The 17,395-nt window shown below is 43.3% G+C and overlaps 1 protein-coding gene across 2 annotated transcripts in view; it reads right to left on the bottom strand.

Moving 5' to 3' along the window:
* SNCAIP (synuclein alpha interacting protein) overlaps nucleotides 1–17,130 on the bottom strand; it is an 81,978-nt gene extending 64,848 nt beyond the window's left edge. For both annotated transcript variants that reach the window (XM_077753031.1, XM_077753032.1), the window contains exons 1-2: nucleotides 17,058–17,130; nucleotides 2,877–2,949 (exon numbers count right to left, since the gene is read on the bottom strand). In XM_077753031.1, coding sequence (XP_077609157.1) covers nucleotides 2,877–2,949; nucleotides 17,058–17,114 — 130 coding nt within the window. In that variant the 5' untranslated portion in view covers nucleotides 17,115–17,130. The remainder of the gene's footprint in view (nucleotides 1–2,876; nucleotides 2,950–17,057) is intronic.
* Between the last annotated feature and the right edge of the window lie 265 nt (nucleotides 17,131–17,395).

Here is a 17,395-nt window from a genome sequence, read left to right as displayed (position 1 = left end):
TCTCAGACCCACCCCCCACCCCGCCCCACCAAATGCCCCCCTCCAATGCCTACAAGTTACCCTATCACCTTGCTTCAAGTGACCTCTTTCCACCGTGTGAAATTAACTGGTATTAATTCGTTAGCTCGCCTTTTTGTCACTCTCTAGAATGTAAACACTGAATCTGGGGGCCTTGTCTACATCTCACTCATTCCCCTGTCCTGAGTGCTAGTGACAAAAAATATTCAATTATTTGATGAATGAATAAATAAAAAGGACAAATGGATCCAAGAACACCTGTTCAAGGACTTGTTCGTGTGAAGATGGATGGTAACAACTGAGAACTGACACAAAATAGAAATGGCTTAGTACACTTTACAAAGATAAAGAGCCTTTATCTGGGGGATTGTATGCTAAGCAACGGTAGGTTTGGGGAAGAGTTTCCCCACAGGGTACCTGGTCCAAAAGAAGGGGTGGAGTTTTTTCAGAGGTCAGTGTGCCTTTGGCTGCCATCTGTTTGAAATGATGACCATAAAGGCAGAAATTTGCTAGTCCTCCTGGAGCCAAATCCTCATAGGTGGTTGATCTAAGCAAGACTGGAGGGCTGTAAGGAGGTGGTATTTCCATAACTGGATACCCTTGGAACTAACTGAGAATGCCTCAATTCTTTCAGAAACTAGCACTGAAAAATCTTTACTCTGTTGAGATTCCTTTCAATGGAGCTCACCAATAATCTACAGCGATGCTACTGTTAGACGGATTTTTCTATGTGTTCTAGGATCACTCTTGCTCTAGTAGAAAGTAGTTTGACAGCCTCCTGGTGAGGTGTACGTGTGATTCCAGTAAAAGGCCTGAGTCTTGCCCATATGTGTCCATTTCCCGTCAGATCTAATTACTGCCGATGATCTTGAGCACTGGGTCTTTGCTCTGGGTACAGTTTAAAAGCTTCTGCACTTGAAACTGGCCTCCTTATCAACCAGAGCAGAAATGTCCAACATCACCTATTGTGCAAGTGGTGAGAAGACACCTGGCCTGGAGAAAGGCGAATGAACCAGCCCCAGGAAAAATGATTTTTTTACAGCTTTGGTTAATGCACTTACCTCGGTAAGCAAGAACAGCTATTAAACAGAAGAGCAATTCACCTCTTAATCCATGAGGGAAAGATGCTGATTTTTAAAGTTTTGAAAGGATAGTATCCTAAAATTAAATTAATGCCACTAAGTCAAGCTATTTGAGAGGAAGCCTACGCTTCCTATGTAGGCAAGATATTTAACGTCTCTGCTGTGCCCCAGTTTACCCACCCACAGCATAGACATGCTAAGTACTCTACCCATGGGGATTTTAGGATTAACGGAGCTAATGTGAGTAAAGGGCTTACAACAGTTCCTACCACATTAAGCGCTTGCCACGTGTTTGTTATTATTTCTTCTTTCTCACTCTCCACCTCCAGTTAAAGAAATAGGCAAATTCTGTATCTACAAAGTAACTTCACATACCTCACCGAACTCTGATCCTAACCTGGTAACACTGGCAAAACAAGCTTCTTCTTCATTTTGTTGACAGTCTTAGGCTGTACATCATAAGGGTGATAAATCAGTGAACTCTAACTTGAACTCAAGTCACTGCCCACAGTCAGAAATTCAACCTTGGAGCCTGGTGTGATGTCTTGTAAGGAGTCATGTGTGATGTTTTAAAGCGTCATGGCTAGAGCTTTTGTTGAACCCGACAGAAACTTGACATTGTTTGAAATTAAAAACAAAACAAAAAGAAAAACCCAAAACACTGAAGGGATATGAAGACTTTTATGGGAACTTAGAACTATCCTCTGCGTTTCTGACCCAAACATTGAAGCACCAGTTTCACTCACACAAAAAAACACAGAGATAAACAAACCTAGAAAGACTAATTCTTTGCCCCACCTCCTCTACACAAAGTCTCGAAAGTGAACAAGCCGTCCAGGAGAAAAGTGGATTAGCTTTGGGCAAGTCTTCAGTTAGAAAGACCTAGAGTTCCAGTAACTGCACAGGTAAGGGGCCTCTATGAAACTCAATACACCTCATCTGAGGATTATCTGGAGGCTTCCATCCCCCATGGTTCTCAGGATTCTAGCTACTATCGGAGGAGGGGAGCTTTGGCACGATCAACGGCAGTGCCTGATAGCAATTACTTCAAAAAAATAATAAGCATCCTTTCTTAGTTTAATGCCATAGGATCGTTCCCATCAACATCCTTTTTCATTTTCATTTTTGCCCATCATGGAAGAGAAAAGGAGAGAGGCTTAATCTGATTTACAGAGGGAAAAATGGCCCCGAATGTTTTTTTTTTTTGGGTCCGGGGTGGGGGTGTGGACAAGGAGAAAAGGTCAACCAGCTGGTTTTCATCTATAGGCCATAATTCTCTGTTTAGTTTACACTATTAAACTCCAAAGTTCTGCTTTAATCTTAACTGTTACAGTATGCCTTCATGCAGATCCTATCATGTCGCATCCCTGATAGGGTTTCAGACTCTGGTGAGGCACCATCCCCAAACTGGCCCTTGCCATATGGGTAGTAGACGCATCCAACATTTTTTCATTGGCGCCTCCATCATTATGTTTTGTCACCGATGGTTTCTCGGGTTTTCAGTAAATTGCCGCGTATACTGTGGTTTGGAGCTGTCGAGATGACAGCCTACATTTATTTGTATACAGCTGAGTCCTCATTAGGGCCTCCCTGTCCTGTTAGCCTGGGGAAGAAGACCTAACATCTGCTCCTGGAGGGGGTGTGTTCAGGGGGGTAAAGGGAAAAGCCATAAAGGGAAGACAGAAGGCAGGGGCAAGTTGTGGAAGGGGGAGGCAGCTTTCCGGGGTCCTCCACTCTCTCCAAGTCAGAAGGAGAGGGGTGCGGAGAGAGACCTACCTGATCTGTCCTCACTTTGCGCATCACATCTTCGGCACAGTTCGGGGATGGTCTTGAGTGACGTCACTGAGTACTGAATGGGAAGCCGAGGGAGAAAGGGAATAAAACAATTTAGAAGAAGGGCGCTGCATTCATTCAAACTGGCCAGAAAAAGCAAAGCCCCAGAAGTGATACTTGCATACAACATACAAATCTAGAAAAGTCTAATTTTATCCTAAGCGGGCTCCTTAGTGATTTGACAGCGTCCCAAGCTCTATCTATAAGCATCGAAGCAGATGTATGTTAAAAGGGGCCATGTACCCCTGCGTTAGCATGCAAAGTGTAACCAGCAGACATTCTCTCTCTTGTTGCTTTTGCTACTTGTGGAAGATGGAAGAATTTTCTGGCCTTGAGGAATTTCCGGAGGGTGTCCATAATATTTGCGTTTTGAGTCTGGGTGTCAAGGGCCAAGGGGAGAAGCACCCAGCTTCCTGAAACACCCAGGGTAGCCAGGAGCCTCACCTGTGCTGATATTATCTGGGCCACACCAACATCCCTCAACTTGCCACTTGCCAGAGATTTTACTGTGTGGCATCTGTGAGCTCCACGGGAAATACGGGGGGGGTAATGTTATAAAGAGCAAGGGGACCTTGGTTCTCTGTCTGAAAGCTAATCTGTTTCACATATAGATTAGTCTGAATTGAAAGAAACCACCTCCCGGGATCAACCCAGGTACCGACTCAGGCGCTAGCTATCAGGATAACAAATTACGACATAAGGGGGAATAAAACCACAAGGACGAAAACAAATGTAAAATCAATAGCTCTGATTTACGGGGGCTCTGTCTGATGCCAATCAATCTTTGTTTAGAGAGGGAGGTTTTAAACGAAAATAGATAGGATGAACTATTTCTTGAATCAAAGGACCATCTTCAATCATACATTAACTCATAAAATACAGCCCCCTAAAAATAGCTGGCTCTGTACCTTTGGGGATACTGTTCTTACGGGAATGAGAATGTATGATAAAGGACACCACCGGCAGAACTTGGGGGGATTGAGAAAAAAACCCTTTAATCTGAAAGAAAAATGATCACGGGAAACTCATTAGGATTACTGTAGCATCACAAGTGAGGAATGTGTAATTAGGGGCCATTTGTCAATACGAAGGTACTCTCGTTAGCTTGATGTCGACAGATGAAGCGAAGGGCCTACGTGGAGAACCCCCAGTGCTTTCCACGTGATGGCAGGACAGCAAGACACAGGGAGGGGGCAGTTGTATGTATTGTCAATTTGCCAACTGCCTGTCACAAACAAATTGAATTTCCAGGTTTTCCAAGTGAGAAGTGAAATCTCCAATGACTAATTAGAGAAATTACTTTTACCTGTCTGATGCAATGCCATCCTGTGTATGTTGGCCATTCCTCAGAGACTGCAGGTGCTCCTAGCACATCCACTCACACACTCAGAAGGGGGGAGGGCTCTCTCTTTAACCAAAAATGAACTTCAAGCATTTTCCCCCTTTTACAGTACATTCTTTGGGGGATGGGCATAACATAGGTACAGAAGGCATTTTTCTTGTTACTAATAAGGCACCTTATGTTCCTGGCCAAGTACGAGCTCTCTAAGGAATCCGGTAGCTTCTTGGGACCAGCTGGTACGGGTTAAATAATTACACAGTTTATAATTCAATTAAAATGGGGCCTTTTGTTTCCACGGACATGTGCCCCACAAAACACCCTTTGGCATAGTCTCACCCTGGCTCCTTCTGTTTTGTTTTGTTTTTCTTCCAAGGCAAATTTTAGAAAGAGGGAGCTGAAGATGGATTGTGTTTAAACAGAGCTAATGATAAATTCAATACGGTCATTCACTGGGCTTAATGTTATATATTTGATTAAACCGGCTAGCCTGCTTTCTACATTTTTCAGCCACATGCATCCTAACTGCTACCTTTCAGCACAAAGCCAGGCACGTCAGACTCTCTGAATGATAAGCTCTACCTCCAATGCTTCCTATGTGACCTCAAAGGTCCAGAGTGTGCAGTAGCTTTTAATGTAATGAGGTTCAAGTTCGAGCATCACAGGCTGCTCCGGGTGGTGTGGGGACTGAGCAATAGGCAGAGGATGAACTTTGCGGAGCCCCACGTAGCACCTCAACCTACATTACATGAGGCAGCTCTGTCTCTCAACCCCCGACAGACAGAAAGTCACTTCTGTGAAGGTATATGTCTTAATTCTTTGGGAATAATGACCTTGAAGGAAAAAGTCATTTGCTGCACCTGGTAGTGAAAATTACAAGCACAGTCATCTGCGAAAAGGATGATGCGTTGGCCAGAAAATCAAAGTTTTGGGGAAGTGGAAGGGTATGTGGAATGTCAAATTCAGCAGAGACCCCAATCTACACTGTGAACAAATCTACCATCCTTTACAAAGACACAAGAAACAAAATCAAACAAAAAAAGTTTGTGTATCGGCTTCAGTAAACACAAACAGTGCTTTCTGGATAGAAGGTGAAGTGTAAGAGAATGTTGTACGGTCAGGTCGAGATGGGAAGAGTGGCCGAGGAAACATACAATTCACAAAACCCACATGCAAAAACGTTTTCATATTTGTACATTTGGGAATAAGCAAATGACCTGGGAAGTCTCTCTTGCATGAATGCATTGTCTTACCATCTGGGAGCTGAAAGGTGGGGCTCCCCAGCCCTTCATCCCGGTGCAAAGGACAGATGGCCTTTCACAAGGAGCCGTCTGATCACCAACCCACCTCAGTCTCCGGACAATGGCCAACTCCCTGGGCATTTTGGCCCTATCAGAACCAAAGCCCAAAGTGCCTGCCCTGTTTCTTGCTCCCAACCCCAGCCTTTATACTCTGTTCCCTTGATGCTTATTATCCTTGGGGGATAGTGAGTGGTTAAGAGAGGGGGGGTTGCAGATGGTTGCGAAGCACTACGTTTCCTGGTTTTATGTGGCTCTTGTTCTCTTTTCTAAAAATCTTCCAGAGGTTAGTCCTGTAGAAATAGCCACTGTGATTCAAACTTCCTTTCTAGGTCTCAAGAAAAGCCCTTTCTACAGGTTGACCAGCTGCCTCCACTTCTTCAATGTGCATTCAGTGTGCACTCAAAGTTCAGTTCCACTTTCTGTACCTGTACTCCAGGGTCCTCTTGGCCTGCAAAGCCTTCTTCCAGCCATGCCAAAACTGCCTTTCTGCAAGGCCAGCTTGTGCCGTGCTTTCTGCATGAAACCTGGGCTAAGTGCTTCAGCCCTAAATGACCTTGCTCTTTTCAGCCCTTGGTAAAATATTGCCTTGCCTTGTGTGCTCTGTTGTTTCCTAGATGTTAGTGTTGGCTCCCACGAGTGCCCGAGGGAAAAGATGGTGTCTCTGACTTGCTTACACGCATGGCACACAGTGTCTTCCTAACTATTTGTCGGAAATAGCAAGACAAACACATGTTGGATGGATCCCCGGGCAAAATGTTATTGCTGTTCAAAGGCGTTCTTTCATATTTAGGTACTAAGTGGGCATTTCCTCCATGCTTCCATCCTTGCACTTGAATTAATTAGCTTTCTAAAATGCAGCTTTGACTAAGGTACTTCTCTGTTTCACATCCTTCAGTAGCTCTACATGGCCTAGAGGGCGAAGCTTTAGCATGAAGCCTCCATGAGCTCAGACTTCTCTCTTACCAGTGTCCACTTCTTTTTTGATTGTGGCAATACAAAATTTATTAGGGATGCCCTAACTACTGCTCTACCTGTCTACACTGTTATGCATGCTATTACATCGACCTGGAATGCCATTCTACCTGTTCCACTAGGCAAACTTTTTTTTTTTTTAAATTTTTCAAGATCTGCCTGGGAGTCACTTCTACAAAATCTTCTCCCACACTCCCAGATGGAAGCAATTCCAGCTTTCAAAGTGTGCTGTCTGAACCGGTAGCATAAACACCCTCTAGGAACTTGTTAGGAATTCACAGTCTTGGGCCCCATCCCAGAAACTCTGAGGGTAGAACCCAGCAATCTGTATTTTTATAAGCTAACCAGATGATTCTGATGCCTGCTAACATTCAGGAACAACAGCTTTGTATGTATTTCAGGCACATGTCCATTACAGGATCCAACCCATGACATTTCACTTATATGTTTACATCACTTTCTCTGCTTCCTGAGGGTGTGGACAATATTGTATTTACCAAACATAGTGGGTACTTATTGAATTTGAATTATAATAAATTCCTCTATGCAACCATGATTTTAGTGGTGTTAAGTAACAGTTAATATTTATATGGCACTCATCTTCCCAAAAAAACTCATTATTACAAGTCTAGCAATGAAATCGTGGTATATTTAAGAGAAAAAATACACCTCTAATAGATTAACAGTACGGGTACTGGCTGAGGCACTAGCCTTCTGCATAAAGAACAACGGATCTGGACTCAAAAGATGCTGATTCAAGCCCAAGTTCTGGTATTTGTTTAATTTTTAAATGTTTGTTTATTTTTGAGAGAGAGAGCAAGGGCACGCAAGCAGGAGAGTGTCAGAGAGGGGGGAAATAGAGGAGTTGAAGGGGGATCTCCACTGGAGCCCCATGGGGCGCTTGATTTCGTGAACTGCGAGATCACGGCGTGAGCTGAGGTCAGATGTTTGACTGACCCCACAGTCAGTTCTGAAATTGATTAGCTGGGGTTCTGGACAAATCAGTCGTTTCATATCTCTGGGGCTAGCTTGCTTTATTTATAGGACACAAATAAGCATATGTGATAATGCAAGTGACGTCAGTGTGCAAGCAGTGACACGATGCTGAATGCTTTTGTCTCTTCTCCCAAACCTGTTTTCCACCTGTGCACACAGCCTCTCCCTCATTGTCTTCACCACCCTCCTGACTTTTAAGCTCCATTGATCAAGATGTGGGAATTTAAGAGGAAGAAGACAAGGCCAAGCTGGGACTGGAACAGAGAGCCCAGCCTATCCCAGCATGTCACTTGGCTTCTCTTTGGTCTTCCCTCCTTCACGAGAGTCCATGGCCAAGGGCTGACACTGTAACACTACTTCGCAAACTCGTCGATTTTGTCACTCAGCAATGCCAAACAGTATGAACGTGCGTGGGATTCATAAGAGTGCGTCCTTTCTCCACCAAGCCACGAGGATCTCTGACCACTCTAGATATTGTTCAAGACTGAAAGGCTTTGGCCCTTATTCCTGAAAGCTGGAGCCAGTTGGGTGAACACGCAGACATTACTCAAGCGGTAACGAGCCACAGGAAAAGAATAAAAGAACTAAAATCCCAAGCACCTTTTGAAGCTACAGACTTTTAAACAGCTAAGGTCTCATTAAATTTCCAAAAGAAACAATTAAACTAGTCATCCAAAAGGCCATCCTGAAATTCACGATTTCTCACAAAGCCTTCCAAAATTCAGGCAGGCATCTCAATACATACCCAGGGAAATAGCACCCATGTGTACACACAAAACTGGCATGGAAAAGCAGACACACCCTGAAGCAAGATTTTCAGAGATGTAGTATTTTCCTGAGGTCTGGATCTCCTCCAGTTCAGGAAGGTGTGTCCTGACTTCATGCCTTCTCCACAGAGGATGTGGCATTAACAGTCCACCCCTTCACCACCAGCCCTCAACTTGTGCTCACGTCTCTTCCTCTCCCATCCCTTCAGGTCTCTGGCTCTGCCATCATCCCTCGTCCCTCCATCTCATTGGCTACCCTCTCGACATCAGCTCCCTCCTCTGACAAACAAGAGGGTCTGCCACTTCAAGACATGCTGCCTCCTCAGTGGACCTTGGGCTTTCTTGATCTTGGGTTCACTGCCGCCTTTTTTGGAAGAATTGCTGTGGTTCTTTCTCTCCTCCTTCATCTCTTACATTTATTCTTTTAGCCACCACTACATGGCTTCTATACACTGCCCCAAAGGCCCTACTCTTACTATAGCCTCCAGTGGGTCTTGACTGGAAAATCCAACCATTCTCTTTTTTATCATGACCCATTCCCTGCTATCTACCACCTACTTCTTTAAATTTGTTAGATATTAAGCTTCCTTGTATTCCTCCTATATTTCTGAAAACGATTTCCCAATCTCTTTAATAGAAGCCTCTTTTCCCTCGTACTATGTGGGACATACTTCTGCACAGTTCTGTTCTTGGAATATTCTTCCTTCCACATTCCACATTTCACAGGTGGTGAAACAGACGCCCACAGTCTCAACCACCACCTCTACAAAGCACAGATACTGGTGATCTACATTTTCATATATTCATTCCAGACCGCTTTAAATACATTTCTTTCTATGATTTAGGCCTTTGTTAAATAAAACTATTACAAATGATCTTGTTTTAAAATGCATTTGATTTTTATTCTTGCTCCTTGTTTTTATTCTATTGGGAGGGTTTTTTAAATTAATAATAATCAAATTCTTGGGGTGCCTGACTGGCTCAGTCAGTTAAGTGTCTGACTTCATGGTTCATGGGCTCGAGCCCCACATCGGGCTCTGTGCTGACAGCTGGGAGCCCGGAGCCTGCTTCAGATTCTGTGTCTCCCTCTCTCTATGCCCCTTCCTGGCTCTCTCAGTCTCTCTCTCAAAAATAAATAAACACTAAACAAAGTTTTTAAAATAATAATCAAATTCTTTTATGCTAAGATATTTTTTGTAGTTGGTATTTGGGAAAATTCAGTAGCTGTTTTTCCCATTTTAAGAGTCTACCACATATAGTACTGCAACACTCATATGTGTAGTCGGGCGAAAAGATGAAGGTCCACATTGGCAAACGTGGTGAGGTATCACAGCAGTGAATGGTCCCNATTTCACAGGTGGTGAAACAGACGCCCACAGTCTCAACCACCACCTCTACAAAGCACAGATACTGGTGATCTACATTTTCATATATTCATTCCAGACCGCTTTAAATACATTTCTTTCTATGATTTAGGCCTTTGTTAAATAAAACTATTACAAATGATCTTGTTTTAAAATGCATTTGATTTTTATTCTTGCTCCTTGTTTTTATTCTATTGGGAGGGTTTTTTAAATTAATAATAATCAAATTCTTGGGGTGCCTGACTGGCTCAGTCAGTTAAGTGTCTGACTTCATGGTTCATGGGCTCGAGCCCCACATCGGGCTCTGTGCTGACAGCTGGGAGCCCGGAGCCTGCTTCAGATTCTGTGTCTCCCTCTCTCTATGCCCCTTCCTGGCTCTCTCAGTCTCTCTCTCAAAAATAAATAAACACTAAACAAAGTTTTTAAAATAATAATCAAATTCTTTTATGCTAAGATATTTTTTGTAGTTGGTATTTGGGAAAATTCAGTAGCTGTTTTTCCCATTTTAAGAGTCTACCACATATAGTACTGCAACACTCATATGTGTAGTCAGGCGAAAAGATGAAGGTCCACATTGGCAAACGTGGTGAGGTATCACAGCAGTGAATGGTCCCCCTTTGCGAAGACAAGTGGTCGTGGATGAGAAGAGATCTTGATGAACTGAGCCAATCAGAGGTGACCAACAGTCCCAGCAAGAGTCATTTTCAACACAGGGGTTATATGCATGGTTTCTACAGTCAGACTGCCATGTTATATGCTGGCTTCACTTTCCAGCAAATTCATATTAGTTACTTGACCTCTGCCTATCAGATTCTTCATCTGTAAAGCAGGGTAATAATGGTGCTTATGTCAAGAGCATGGCTGTGAAGACTACAAGTTTAGTAATGTAAAACATAAGTAAGAGAGTCTGATTCAAGAAAGAGTCTAAGTATTCAAAAAATGCTAACTATAACATTAACAGGTCTACAAAATGAGCACTCAGAAGTGAAGCCAAAGCAATAGCAACTATTGAGGCAAAAATTACAAGTTACAAAAATTTACGAAAGAAATGTAACTTGCAGTAAGTAGGGCGCATGGCTGGCTACAATCCTTGTGTAGCTTCAGTGATGGTCTAGTTTGAATTGCGAGCCAATTATCAATCACTGCAAAAACATAAAGATCATCAAGAGCAGAGTTTGATACTGTAATTAAATGTGACCTTCTGGGGAGTCAACCTGACATTTCATAATATGCTCAATTATTATAACAGGGTTCTGGAAGCTCTGAGAACATAGATCGGGTCCAGGTCATTCACCCAAGCCTAGAACTGCTCCTGAAACACTGTTAACAGTTTAATACATGTCGTGGAGTAGAGCAGCACGGAATCTGGTTGTACATAGAAGGTAAATAGTTTGTGGGAGTAATCTGAATCGTCAATCTAATACATGCTATAACTTGCAAGCAAGATAAGACGTGTTAGGGCTATCCTCAGAGTAAGAGCAAAGGAAAAATCCTGGCAGGCCATCATTCTTGGAAACCACTCTACCTATAAGGCTGTTCTCCACATTCTCAGGAAGGGGTATCAAGTCCAAAATGTCGAGTCTTGGGGCACAGGTTATGGTGTTCGGCTCTTATACCACCAATGGAACATGAACATATCATTCATCTTGTCTGGACTAGATGATTCCTAATTCCTTTCCTGGCAGGTGTTACGTAAACAAGAGAACACAGACAACACAGGCTGCTAGAACAAGGTATGGGGTTTTTGATAACGGGCACCGCAGAAGGAAGGGATGAAAGGTAATGCAGACTTGAATACAGGACATTTTCAGAAAGACCACGTGAACACCCAATAAAGGCAGGTCATACCGAGAAGCATTAAGAAAAGATTTACTGTAGATAAGAGCAGGTGACTGCTACAAAGGGCAGGGCTGATAGACAGTCAAGAAGGGATGGAGGTGGCCAGAGGCCACGTGAGAGTCTTGGCCACCTTGTAGGAAGCACATAAATATATTAGGACTTCACTCAGGTAGATTTCTGGCTAGAGAGGAGGGGCAAGCCAGGTTCTTTTTACCTTGATTAACTTCACACTCTTTTTCACTCCTAAAAACAGGGCAAAAGCTATACTCTTGACTCACTCAACTCTCTGCCTGAGTCCACTTGAAAAGCTCTATCTGCCCTTTCTTGGGGCCTCTCACCACTGTGACATGGCTTTGTGGAAATGTAATGAAACCCTGGAATTGTCAGTGGATTGAGCTGAGCAAAAAGTAGTGCACGCAAATCAGACGGGGGCAAGTATTACAGTGCAAGGATGAAAAAATGTGCAAACCCACTAAAGAGATTTGTTTGCCAAAAGAAGTTATTTTTCTATCAGACTGCGGCTCAATCACCCTGGGAATACAAATCCACATCATTCTGTGCTATTAGTCTAGGCTTCAAGGGCTTGGGTCAAAGGTTAGAGTGAAGTGGAAGGCCATTTATTTATCTTGATCTCATGTGGCTTGCACAAAAAATAGACTGCCCAAAAATGTCATCTTTCACCAAAGTTGTAGTCACAATGGTACAGAAAGGTGGCAAAACTTCCTGAGGGGGAACGGAGTATATCCTCACTTCTGTCCGCGTGCATGTGTGTGAGTATATTTACATGTATATGTACCTGTCCATATGCACACATAGGTATGCAAGTAGGTGTGTATTATATAAATACATGGGCATATATTTATACACATCCATATATAAAATCTCATGTGTTCTCCATGAACTCCAGGGCAACAGGTCGAAATGATAATTATCATGTCACAGATGAGAAAGGGGACGTGCAGTAAAATTAAGAGGTTTGCCTACATTCTCTTTCCCTTCTTTTATTTTATTTGGAATATATAGCAACCCCATTACTTCCAAGCAGCTATTTGCAACTGCATCAGTACCCACTGAGGATAGCGATGGCATTTGTGGACTGGTCCAGGGTCTATATACTCCACCGGGTTGCTCCGAAGGGGAAGAGGAATGTGGTCACACAGTTCTGTGTTTAAATCCTGGCCCTGCCACTTACTTATCCATAACCTTGTGAAAGTCATACGACGTCTCTAAGGCTCAATGTTTTTTTTCATCTGCTAAACAGGATACTGAAACAGGGCCTGCTCCACCGAGTTAATAGGGGTCTTCAACAAGGCACCTGACTCACAGAGTGGAGTGTGGCCCATGGCAGAGCCTGCATCTGAGGGCTGGGAGTGATGTTCCTCAAGAGATCCTCTGTTCAGCCTCTGGTTTGTTCTGTTCTGTGTATAATGCTATCTGGGGGAAAAGGAAATTGGGCTTTCTTTTTTCAAAAATTTTTAATGTTTATTTATTTTTGAGAGAGAGAGACGGAGCATAAGCAGGGGATGGTCAGAGAGGAAGATAAAGAATCTGAAGCAGGCTTCAGGCTCTGAGCTGTCAAGACAGGACCTGATGCAGGGCTTGAACTTACAAACTGCGAGATCATGACCTGAGCTGAACTCGGGCGCTTAACTGACTGCACCACCTGCAAATTGGCCTTTCTTAAAAAAATAAATACACTGTGGCTACTAAGGACTCTGGTAAAATAACATCCCAGTGCATTTTTAGGCTTCAGGAGAAGGGTCTGGCTTCTGCAGGAACAAAGAACGAAATCTGCAAACCCATTCTACAGAAACAAAACCCTATCCTCTCCCTCACAGACCTGCAGGGAATGTGCAAGGCTCTCTCTTTTGAGATGGCTGGGTGACAAGAGTGTGTAGTTAGTTTAAACCGCACATTTTGCAAAGGATGGATGTTATTTCCGAGTCTGGGAACCTTCAAAATAACTTGATTGCCTTCTGGGTTTTGTCTCATGAGGTAAAGGCAGAAAAGTTCTAGTTGCTGCTTTTCCACCAATATACAGCTTGTGTTTTAATTAAAACAAGAACCAGGCTCATGACCAGCGGGGAAAATCAGGAAACAAGAAAGCTCAGACAATGTAACAGGGCTGCGGCTAGAGCACTGGAAGAGCAGTTACAGACTTGGGCATCTTTTCAGAAACATTTTTTTCAAAGGTATTGAGCATTTTCATACCCACTCCTGCCACTTTACCGGGAAAGAGGTGTACATGCTGTCAGAGATGGAGGTGATGGAATCCTAAAAGTAAAGGCATGTTTATGGAAGGCTATATTCTTTTTATGCCAGCGAATTAGCAAGTCAAACACATCTCTGTAAATGTCAGCATCGGAATAGTTTCCATTTAGCTCTTGAAGCGGTTCTAACATTCAGTGCTCCTAGTTTACCTAAAGATGCCGAGAACAATCATTTTGATATCGAAGAGGTAATCGCTGCTTTCCCCAAGAAGTGATTATCTAAGAATAAGTCAATTCTGGCACAGTTAAGGGATTGAACCTGGATCGGATGGCACTACAGTAAAACCTTGGATTGTGAGTAACTATTCTGCAAGTGTCTTGCAAGATGAGCAAACATTTCTAATCAACTTTAACTTGATAAATGAGCGATGTTTTTGCAATACGAGTAGTAAGTGATGCCGAACATCACAGGATCACAACTGAGCCAATGATTTTTGAAATTAGCTTTGATATATGAGCGCTTTGGATCACAAGCATGTTTCCAGAACGAACTATGCTCACAAATGAAAGTTTCACTGTATTATAAAATAATCTACCATATTATCAAGGTTGCCAAAGTAGAGCTTCTTCAATTTCACGTGGTTGATGAAACACCAGGATGGCTTGCCCTCAGTACCACCAACACTTTAAGCCAGGTAATTCTTTGTTGTAGGGGAATTCCCTGTGGACTTGACGTTTTTCAGAAATGTTTTTCAGAAACATCCTTGGTCCCTATCTACTAGATGCCAGGGGGACACCTCCCAAGCCACCACAACCAAAAATGCCTCCAGGCACTGCCAAATGGTCCCCTGGGGAGTGGCTAAAATCAACCCTGATGGGGACCACTGGAATAGATTTAGAGAGGCAGTCAACTGTTGTAGCCCAAAACAGGTATTCCGGAGACAAAGTGCTCCCCGCTAACCAGGTGGCCCCGGACAAGTCAGGGAACATCTCCACGCTTCAGAGTCCTCATCGGTAAAATGAAGATCATGGCAAGTTCTTGCCTCACTGGAGGGTTGTGAGGATTAAGTAAGACAACGCCTATCCCAGAGGGAGCATTTGGCAAATCTTAGCCATTATTGTCTTAACGATTCTACACAGTATCACTTTTTCCCCTCTCTGATGTAAGTATAAATGCAGGTTAAAGATCCAAACAATAGAAACATCCTTAAAGGGGTGGGNAGTCGAGTACAGTCACACAATTACAGATGGGTAATCTTTATTTATGTCTCAGAGTGGTCAAATCGTAGGAGCTCGACTATTACATAATCCTGTATCCCGATTTGCTAAACAGCATCAGCTATTGCTTAACGTGGTTTATTATCTTTCAAGTGGAGATCCCTAATTCATCCAAATTATAGGCTGCTACCAGATGATTCTTCAGTAAATACAAATGCTCTATTGTATTTAAAGAAAAAAAAAAAGTCCTGACATGACGCCTGGTTTTTTCCCTTGGGTTCTTTCTTCACCATGGGCCATATAAATATTATTGTTACTATTCACTGAAATAATATGAAAAGCCACCATTTTTAAGAGAAACTTAACTATGTGCCAAGCTATGTGCTCCATGTATATTATTATTTCATGCAATTCTCAAAACAGCAGTAAAAGTTGGTGGGGATCTGGGAGAGGCAAAGTTACTATGCCCCAGTAGCACAGGTCAGAATGAGGCTGGAGCCCAAAAGGAGCCTTCCGAACTCGGAGCTCCTTAAATGGTGCTTCATTATCAAAGCTAAGAGAGCTCCCTTGAACTCTTAACCATAACGAGACTTTTTCTTTCTAAGACAGTTTCCAATTCCCTATATTTCCCCACATTATTCTCCACTTTCTTTGCTTCTTCCCACTAGGCTCAAAATACCTCGAGGTGAGGGGCGCCTGGGTGGCTCAGCTGGTTGAGCGTCAGACTCTTGATTTCAGCTCAGGTTGTGATCTGAACTCGATCACATGAGTCATGAACTCGAGCCCCGAGTGGGGCTCTGTGCTGAATGTGGAGCCTGCTTGGGATTATCTCTCTCCCTTTCTCTCTGCCCCTCTCCCCACTCTTGCGCACATGCCGTCTCTCTCTCTCTCTCTCTCTCAAAATACATAAACTTAAAAAAAATACCTCAAGGTCAGCGCTAATCAAGAACCATGCTCTGAACACTTTTAAGTACGGTAACTTAAAACAGAGAGAAGGAGACAGAAAGATATGGTGGAAAGGAAGAAATTCACTTTATACTGGTCTCAACGAAGATTAATAAAGACTGTCTGGAAGCTAAACTAAGGAGAGGCACAATCCACATTTCCCTGGTACACACAAGACTCATCCAAGGCTGTATGAAATGGGTCATTCATCCAACTCACCGGAGTAATCCAATTCTTGCATACAGTGTGCAAAGTTTACTTCAAAGCGAATAGCAGAGTAGAGAAATAACTTTGCCAGAGGTGTGTGAAAAGAAGCTTATCTTTTTGACACCATTTCTAGTGGTGCCACAAAGCTCCATGCCCTGAGACAGTGATGTAAGGTAGGGTCAGCAATTGTGACCATGGAGGTACTGGGAAGAAAAGTTATTGTGCTAATTTAGAGACAGCAACCTTCTCATCATATCCTGAGAGCCGGGTTTAGTTGAGGGTGTGAGAAGTCAACATGGCAGCTGGCTGGAATCTGAGGCAGAAGTGACTGTGTGGCCTGGGGTAAGTCACCGTTAGCTCTAGGCAGGATATGTACAGAGCTCCCCTCTGAGCCACAGTGAGACAAGCTGGAGGCAGCAGGAAGGTGGTGGCTGTTGTGGCAATGAAGAAGTTGATCAGCTCATGGCTTCACAGGATTAAACAGGGCCTCAGAGGGCTGCTGATCCAGTCCTTATCAACGCATGGCTTTTTCTCAATATTCCCCAAAAGCATGCAACCTGTGCTTTCAAGGATTCCTCTTATTGTTCGTTAGGGAATAATTTGGCCATCGTGTCCTTGTGTGCTCCAGTGAATGCTGGCTGTGGTAAAGCCAGTCATATAAAGGGAATTATCATGAATAGGGTTGATCATGCACTCTATACAAGCACTGTATAAATTTCCTCAGTGAGTAATTTTGACAACACTTAGGAACAGGAGGCTCAATGAGGTCAAAGGCCTTTCCCAACCCGCCTCCCCCACCATGCCACACACACAATCAAGTGAGATTTGCTTTTTTGGTCCAGGGGACCCCAAAGCCACATTCAGTCTGCTGCCAACTGCTAAACGTGATTGGAAGAGTTTAGGATATGCAGATTACAGGGGAAGGTGGCATCTCTGGAAGCACTGTTTACAAGAAGTACGACTTACAGATATATCATCACTGAAGTCAATTTCATCCAAATCAAGGTATTCAGGGGCTTCCATTATTCCTCTTTGCACATTTTGAGTGAGGTCACAGATTTATAATAGCTCTGGAAAAGACAGAAGCAAAAAAGAAAAGCAAAAGCGTTACTAGCTGTTTTACAACCCAAACTCCTAGGTCTGTTTAAATAAACAAAATGAGCAGAGTAACTGGCTACTAGTGCATTTCCTCTCTTTGGATATTATCCCCTGGCCTGGCTTTCCCCAGGCTCCCCAGGGAGCACCCAAGGTCCTTTGTTTCACCTCATCTGTATGTGCTTGGTTGATGCTTCCCCACTGACCAC

The sequence above is a fragment of the Crocuta crocuta genome, unplaced genomic scaffold (assembly GCF_008692635.1).
Source record: "Crocuta crocuta isolate KB4526 unplaced genomic scaffold, BGI_CrCroc_1.0 scaffold377, whole genome shotgun sequence".
Classification (NCBI taxonomy): Eukaryota; Metazoa; Chordata; class Mammalia; order Carnivora; family Hyaenidae; genus Crocuta; species Crocuta crocuta.
Note: the sequence above shows the minus strand (reverse complement) of the source record. Positions and strands in the feature narration are given on the sequence as shown.